Here is a 9,017-nt window from a genome sequence, read left to right on the forward strand (position 1 = left end):
ACACAGAGAGGGTTTTGTCTTTTGTGTCTGATTTACGCACCCAAACAAATGCATAAACTAAAGATACATTTCCTGGGTCTAATACATTATGCAATTAATGAGAGAGAATACAATATGATGTTCCAAGAAAAGCTGTCCCTGTTTCTCTCAAACCCTTCTATTTAAATAAACCCTTGAGATCTTAGAGATATATCAATGAGTTTGCAGTTCGTTGCAAAAGGGCTGTGTGTGTGTGTGTGCGTGCGTGCGTGTGTGTGTGTGTGTGTGTGTGTGGAAATGTAAGAAATAGAATGTTTTTGCAAATAATGGCCTCTTTACACTAACCAACGTTGACAAGATTTGGGAAAGATTCTTGAAAGATTGGAGTCTTTTGAGTAAAGCTTGAATGGGGGGCATTAGTTAAAAGACTGCAATCTATCAAGAATCTTTCCCAAATCTTGTCAACGTTGTTTGGTGTAAGGTGGCCATTAGTTGTGTCTGTGCTTGCCTGTATGATCAGTGTGCTTGATATTCTCTGTGTGTGTGACATTATACAAGCAATTGTATCCCACAGTACACAATGGTTTTTTTTACAAATATATGGTTTAGGAATGTTGCACAGTCGGTACGGTCGCACACATTGTTTGGATTATTGCAATAGAGCACTGCATGTACCCGTAGTATTGTAATCATAAAATGCGAAGCCGAGAGTTCAGATCCGCCCCTTTAACCTGGCGTCCACTGTAATTGGCTGTTGAGGCCTGTCGTAATCGTCAAGGGCTGGCTAAACGAAGTTCCTTTTTGTATGGAATGTCGGCGTAATCACAGATGCCTCGCATTGCTTCTCTTCAATATACACAGAGCTGTCTGTGATGCTGGTGCGCGCTAGTTAATTCATTTCTCACCTTCTCCGTCTCACGCGTGGAATAAGCATCTTTTCTCTGAAGCCGACGGTCCGCTCTGACAAGTTCTCAAAGGATATTGCCCAGGTCTTCAAACTAAAGACAGCCTTCCATTGTTTTGAACTCTGGTCATATTGTAAGGACTGCCTTACCATATCGCTTAGTTACGTTTTCTGTAACATGAAATTAACTTGATAAAAAAAAAAAAATCGGAGCATTTTATTTCCGTTAAATTCAAAGAAAATCGTTCGCCTCAGAACGGACTGTAATGCCTGACAACACAATGATGAACAAGAAAGGAATGGTGACTAAAATTCACACGCGAATAAAGACAGAGCCTTTCAAGAACAACTATGACCTTGTAGGAGAGGAGTTGGGCAGGTAAGTTTCAAAAAAGGTTACTCTCCTGTCACTGTTTTTGCTTTTCAGCCTTGATTATTATTGTACACTGACTGACTACTGCTGTTGCCTTGCGCGCGAGCCAGTCCACTGAATTTCAAACTCTCTAAAGCCCTCGAGCCAAACAAACGTGGGAAACCGGCATAAACTTTAACTAAGCATCTTAATTTGAATGGAAAATGACCGCCAGCTGGAAACAACATGAAAACATTTGGCTATCCTTAATGGCACGTGTAATCCCAAGTCGTGTAAACAAGTCGTTGGAATCACCAGCCCGTTTCAAACTGGATGAACCAAATTTCATTGGCAAAGAGAAGATAGGTGTAGCCTAGGTGCGCTCTCGTGAGCGGGGTTGGAATTTAAATAGGTATTAAAACTGTTTTGCTGTGGTCTGCAAATTTGAGCTTTACGGAGGTGGGTTGACTGCTGCTGGACTAATCGTGATAATTGCTCGAAAATCTACACGTGATATTTTTCACACGTCTCTAATACGAACCACTTGAACTGCATTAGTTTTAATGCGTTAGGCTAGACAGGAGTGGCCATCTCTGCAATGCTGCAAACACCTGTTGATGTTGTTTAGGCAGGTATTGTAAAGACATCAGTTTACACTCTGCATGTTCCAAATGCGTGCGTGCGTGCGTGTGTGTGTGCTGTGCAGGACGCTCTCTCCATAGCCCGTGTATACAATTACAGACCGTAGTAATTGCATGGTGCTGCTAGGATTTTAGACTGGTTTTGTTTTGAGGCTGCTGAAATCAACCTCCTTTGCTTTTGTCACGCCTCATTTCATCCAAACCTCACAACCCCTCGGTTCTTCTCCTAGCTCCAAATGTCATGTCTCAGTGCGGTGAGTTTAGCTTGATTCGTTTAACGCAACTGAATTGTGGTCCCAAGTCTGCTTTGTCTGTCGCAGGAATCTGTCATGCAAACCTTCTCTCGCTCGGGTCGCCCTTTAATGAGTATGTCTGATGGTTTTAGCATGCCTCCGCAACCTCTCTGAACTCCGGGGAGAGAAAGAATGACACCGATTCAAACCAGGGCGAACTGGTACCAAATGTTCCAAATGTTATTTTTTTTCTCATTGAATAAATGGCATTCACAAATAGCACAACATCATGGTCACATGGGATGTTCTTTTTTGTGTGGTAGCCTACTTATCAGATTGTCCCTAGATCTGATTTTTTTCATTTCATTGTTAAGGCAAGAAAAGAAAAGAATTGAATTATTGCAGACCGAATTGAACGGCAGACACAGGGCTAATTTGGGATGAAGTAGTGGAACTTGCCTCAATTTAGTGAAACCACTTTGGATGCCCTAGATCTGCCTTTTGTTGCAATCCACAGATCCACAGGGTTTTGTTGTACCCTTTCAGTTCGGTGACTGCTTTTAACATGGAGTACATATTACACTGTTATCATTAAAACTGACTGCAATAGACCAAAGGTCTAGTTAATGGCAGGGGATAGGTATGTTTCTTCTCAGGGTTACGTAAGGGGTCCGTCAGCGTCATGCCAATTTCATGTCAAGGCTTTTTCCTGGTAGTCCAAACACAACTTTCAGAATTAGTTTAACCATGACCTCTCCACGCCCCCCCACACACAGACAACCACACACACACACACACACACACATACACACATACAGCTGGTCTACATCCTGCCTTCTTTGCCATTCTTCCCCCGTTATTTAGACACTGTGAGTGTGTGTGATTTATTGTAGCTTATGTGTGTGTGTGTGTGTGTGTGTGTGTGTGTGTGTGTGTGTGTTTAGAGGGAGTCTGATGACTGTCAGCTGCCTCATCGCTCAGACGTTTATTCTCTCCCCCTTGGAGCATAAAGACCTCTGGGCAGGAAATAGGAGCCATTGCCACCACCACTGCGTGTGTGTGTGTGTGTGTGTGTGTGTGTGTGTGTGTGTGTGTGTGTGTGTGTGTGTTTGTGTGTGAGTGTTTGGGACGGAAAGAGAGAGAGAAAGAGAGAGACAGATGGATGGATCGTCCAGAGACTCCGGCAGAAGGAGGGAAACCAGTGTCTTTATTAGATTAGCACCCTCCCCTACCACTGCCTGGCTCATGTCAGCTGTGTGTGTGTGTGTGTGTGTGTGTGCGCGCGCGCTCAGCTGTCCGACTGTATGCGGGCACACACACGTTTCCTTTCTCACTTCATGGTGAATGAAGGCTTCCTTTTATGGTCCTTCATACAGTATGTGGCCAAAGGCACCCATTTACACACACAGTCAGATGAATGAGGATATATGATGTGTCCGATGCGTTGTGTAGCATGTGACTTTGCGGGCGATGTGTGTGGGCAACATGGAGTGAGTGATGGACACACATGGGTGACCCACATACAGTTAGCATTCCAGATTTTCTGCATCCAGTTGGACCTCTTCCCACACAGCTCTGCCCGTGTTTAATAACAACACACGCGCTAGTCCCTTTTCAAAGCCTACATGCCATACCAGCAATCTCTCACCTCTTTCCCCACCCCTAGAACATAAACACACATTCACCCGCAAGAACGACTTTGAAAATCCCACATTCCACAGAGATGTTGTTCATGGCTGCTGTTTGGATTTAGGTTCCCTCATTACAGTATTACCTTCGGGCACAAAGGACCTTATCACAGACCCCAGATCAGTGGCCGGGGGGACAAGGCAGCGTCAGCATGCGAGGGCTTAAGTGTTTGTGATTGCTCTCCTGTTGAGCCCCCTCACGTGTCTGGATGGCGCACAGGGCTTCCCTGCACGCTTGGGAGTTGGCACGAAGGCTGTTTGTGCCCACGGAGGGTTTTCAGAGGGGCTGGACGGTGCGAGCCAGCAGGGCGCTCAGCAGGCTTTAGCTGCCCCTTCCCCACTCACCAGGCAACTTGCAACAGAAGGTTCCGGAGTTACATGGGGTTTGCCGAGGTTACCTGCATGACCGGGGAAGTCCAGTTTTCTTCAGCTCAAAGCGGACAAGACTGGCACTTAAAACATGATGGTAGACATTCTAGCGATGGCTATCTTGTCCATATAGAGGCCCAGCAGACATTTTGAATCTGCTCATGCAGTTTCTCTGCTGTTCTCCCCCACATTGAGGTTTTCCTCTGTTAAGGAGTTTGCATTAGCAAAGTCAGGGGATGCAACTGGGGCTTTTGTGAGCAGATTCCTAGAAAGCTTTGGCTGTTTTCTCTCCTCCCCTGTGTTGAGAAGAAGGGGCTTCTCAGTGGACTCTGTTGTATTTGCGTCCATCTGTGAAAGCCTCCTCTGACTGTGTGAACACAGATTTACAGCCACTGGGTCCTGGGAGAGGAGCTTGGAATAACTTCAGAACATTCAATCATTCTGTGGAGGAAAGGGCCTGTTTTGCTACCACCCCCTCCACACACACACAGATAAATGTTTCTGTCCCCCCTACACACACACACACACACACACGCACCATTTGTCACCATAAATTATGTGTAGCCTAAAGCTGATTGAGAACAGTGAGGTTATGACGTATTAGGTGAACACACAGTGAGATGGTCCTGACTGCACTGAGAATCAACCCCCTGTCACAGCATCTGTTAGAGTTACTCACCATCATGCGTGTGGAAAAGTTCCATTTCCAGATATTATCAGCAACTAGCTTTTTCTTAATTGACTCATAAACTGACTCAGAAAACACACACACACACACACACACGCAAACAGGGGTTAGCTTATTGTTTGCCTGTCACTCTGCGGTTCTTTTTTGAATAGTGGAGCAACACTTTGGGTGTTGTGGGTTGGTCCTGGGTAACACCCCCTTCACCTTCACTGCAGCCCCTCTCTCCCTCCCTGTCTGACTCACTCTGGTACATGGGTGGTCCAGGGGCTGGGGACTGTGTGGGGACTGTCTGGACACACACACACACACACACTCTCTGGTGGTCCTTTGTGGGGCATTGTGCGGGAGGGGATAGTAAAGTGAAGGGAGGAGATAGTGTGGGCGTGGACCCATTTGTCGCACCCCTTGTCAAACCGGAGAATGAGCAAACGGACAAGGCTACTACTCATTATCCTGTGTGTGTGTGTGTGTGTGTGTGTGTGTGTGTGTGTTTGAGAAAGTGTATGTGCTGGGTGGGTTGTTCACGCTGTGGCAGACAGAGCCTGCCTTTTATCAGCTGGGCAGTGCGAGGCCGAGTCTTTACATCGGATTTCCTGCCCACACCCAGGCATGACCTCGGCCCCGCCATTGGTCACTCACTCCTCCAGAACACCAGCTGAACAGTGGTCTCTCTCTCTCTCTCGCTGTCCAGCTCTCCCACTGTCTCTGTCTCACGCCCTCTCCCTTCTAGCGGTCTCTCTCGCTCACGCTCTCCCTCTCTTTCTCCCTCTCGCTCTCTCGCTCTGAACCATGAAGCCTCACTGTCATGATCTCCATAGGTCCATGCATTATTTCGGTCAGAGAGACGAAAGCACACATGTGTAAACACACACACACAAACAAGCTAACAAAACACAGACACACACACCCATAGATACCAACGACCATTGTCTTATCTCTTAATGTGTGTCACACCCTCCCTGCTTGGAAACAAAGACGTTTGATGGACCGTTCTGTCTGTCTGTCTGTCTTGCATGTGTCCATGTGATGTGGTCACTCAGCCTCTCTGTCTGCTCTGCTCTTGTCCTGCCAGGGGCAAGTTTGCCGTGGTGAAGAAGTGCGTCGAGAAGGCCACCGGGAAGGAGCACGCTGCCAAGTTCCTGCGGAAGCGGCGCAAGGGCGAGGATTGCCGCGGCGACATCCTGAACGAGATCGCCGTGCTGGAGCTGGCCAAGTCCAACCCGTATGTGGTGGCACTGCACGACGTCTACGAGACCACGAGCGAGCTCATCCTCGTACTCGAGTGGTAAGAATGAGTCTGCCCCATGCACATGCACATCACTCATGCTCACCAGTCACCACCTCACTGAGGCCCACAGCATCGTCATTGTACAGCTAGGATATAGAGAGGATGAAGTTTACACACACACACACACACACACACACACACACACACACACACACACACACACACGCACACACACACACGCACACACACAAATCCTGTGAGTCACTCCATGAACTAAAATTTCAACACCACAAGCCCGCACAAAGCCAATGAGAGTAAAACCTCTAATTCAGCAGCTATTAAATGATTATAAAAACGATGACCACCTCTCATGAGGGGGTCTTATTTCTCTCAGTCTCCCCACACACAATCTTGACCAAAGTAAACCCTCAGCAGCTTCAGTCCCATCCAGTGTCGCCACAGGCCGCTTGGTCATTATGTCCGTAAGCAGCCAGTGTTGTACCCAGAAAAGACCACAACCAAAAATATTTGTCTTCAAATTCAGAATGTCTGAGATGATGATAAAAGGAAAAGTCTTGCAAAAAGACAAATAATAGTGAAATTGAGCAGTTTGTGGTTCCCTCCCCAAAAGAAACAAAGCATGTCAAAAAATGTGCCCCCCCCCCCCATTGGCCAGCATGGAGGCAGACTTGAGAGGAGGAACTTTAAGTGAACCCAGCTGAGGAGTCCAACAACAGCAGCTAACGGGACCAGTGGGCCTCAGTGCTACAGTAGCTTGCATAGGCCAAACAAGGTCAGGTCTGAGGCTACGTTTAGACGGTGACGATGAAAAGAGAAGACGCAGAAGTGGCGTCTCGTCTTCATTTTTTTATTCGTGTTTAGACGAGCATTCTCAGGGGGAAATCTTTGTTTATATGAAGACGCAAGAGTATGTGATATTCAATTGGATATGCATTCCAGACCGCTGGGTGGTGGTGTGATAGAACCCCGGTACGTCACGCGTTTAGACAGAGACGCAACCCGGGTCGTCTTCAAAACTCTACACTCTGGAAGGAGTCTTCAGATTTTTGCGTCTTCAAGCCTCGATGGCGGGGTCGCCGTGTAAACGAAAGGCACTAATGATAAAATATTTTGTCGTCTTCCTTCGCAATCGTTCTCGTATAAACGGCCCCTGAAACCCTGTGTGTTGTGTAGTCCTACCCATGGGCGTAGATTTAGGGTGGGACGCTAAGGACTAGTCCTAATTAAAATTTTAAGATGACAAAATTGTCCCCACCAATATTTTAGCAAACTTATTTGTACAGCTGATCATTCCGACAGCCAGCACGACAATACAAGAAACGTCAGGGTTATCTGACACGCAGGCTACACGCATGGAGAATGCCAATGCACAGGCTACTTTGCAGTGGCAGTCAAGCGAGCAGGTGTGTCAACGACAACGGTAAGTTACCAGGGCTGTCTGCCAATACATACCCCATAAAAGGCCAAAGTAAAACATTTTGATATTGAATTTGACTGACAGAGCTTTCAATTCGCAGCCGTGGCCTAGGCTATACTGGTTAGCGCCGGACTTGTAACCGGAGGGTTGCCGATTCAAACCCGACCCCTCATTGCTACCCAAGCTGCTGTTGTTGCAGGCAGCTCACCGCGCCGGGATTAGTTTGTGCTTCACCTCACTGTGTGCTGAGTGTTTCACTAATTCACGGATTGGGATAAATGCAGAGATTAAAATATACTTATACTTACAATTAACCACATTATAATCAATAGGCCAAAATCATAATTGTGTATCTGTGCCGAATTTCGTAATTCAAGTCCAGTGTAGAACTGAATAAGAAAATCATAAGGCTGTATATCTTGAACTTCCAGTATGTGAGAAACTTGACTTGCCTTAATATCTCCAACCTCAAGTATGCAGCTAATAAGGAAATATAATTGTTATTTAATTAAACAAGGTGAACTTCTCCCCACTGTGCAATGCAGAAAAGGATGCTACAAGGAAGGGAATTCAAACACACTCAACACCTTACCATCTATTGATGTCATTGTGGTTCATTGAGATATCTGACATTTTTCTGTTAATTGGCTTGGATACAAAAGGACATTGTTGCCTTTGTCGGTGTCCTTATGTGAACTTGCACAGGTAACCTTGCTCATCTTTACTTTTGCGTCACGACTTCACACCAGTGCTTCAGGGCAGCCGTGGCCTACTGGTTACCGCTTCGGACTTGTGACCAGAGGGTTGCCGGTTCAAACCCGATCAGTAGGCACGGCTGAAGTGCCCTTGAGCAAGGCACCTAACCCCTCACTGCTCCCTGGAGCCGCTGTTGTTGCAGGCAGCTCACTGCCCCGTGATTAGTGGGTACCTCACTGTGTGTTCACTGTGTGCTGAGTGTGTTTCACTAATTCACAGATTGGGATAAATGCAGAGACCAAATTTCCCTCACGGGATCAAAAGAGTATTTATACTTATACTTATACTTCAGACCAGAGCTGATGCTTCAGCAAAGGCCGTCACTGAAAAGCTGTGAATGTCGTTGAACACAGCTGTTCTCACATTAGCTGATTGCGATAAACATTAACCATCGTTGCCTAATTACCAATTATTCATCAAGTAGTAACTTTTTTTAGTGTTTTTCACATAGTATTTTGCAGTATTTTTAAAATACAAAAATACACACCAATAAAGTATTTTGATACAAAATACAGAGCCATTTCCTTCAACCCAATAAAATAAAAATTACAAAATACTATTTTGTATTTGAAAGACATATTACATGTTTCAGAAATCTTGACATGTCTAAGTTTTGGGTTGCAATATACAGGTAGTGGGCTCTCTGTTAATTTTAATGAGTAGGCCTAAGCCTAAAGTTAAAGCATTTCTATCACAATTGACCAGACTTTGACCTTTGGTCTGCTTTTAACAAAATTCTGG

At 45.9% G+C, this 9,017-nt stretch overlaps 1 protein-coding gene across 1 annotated transcript in view; it reads left to right on the top strand.

The window, feature by feature from the left end:
- The first annotated feature begins 808 nt into the window (after positions 1-808).
- Positions 809-9,017, top strand: part of stk17al (serine/threonine kinase 17a like) — a 20,838-nt gene continuing 12,629 nt past the window's right edge. Inside the window, exons 1-2 of the mRNA XM_048246629.1 lie at positions 809-1,262; positions 5,927-6,139. Of these exons, the coding sequence (XP_048102586.1) occupies positions 1,150-1,262; positions 5,927-6,139 (326 nt within the window). The 5' untranslated portion in view covers positions 809-1,149. The remainder of the gene's footprint in view (positions 1,263-5,926; positions 6,140-9,017) is intronic.

Source organism: Alosa alosa, chromosome 6 (assembly GCF_017589495.1).
Source record: "Alosa alosa isolate M-15738 ecotype Scorff River chromosome 6, AALO_Geno_1.1, whole genome shotgun sequence".
Classification (NCBI taxonomy): domain Eukaryota; kingdom Metazoa; phylum Chordata; class Actinopteri; order Clupeiformes; family Clupeidae; genus Alosa; species Alosa alosa.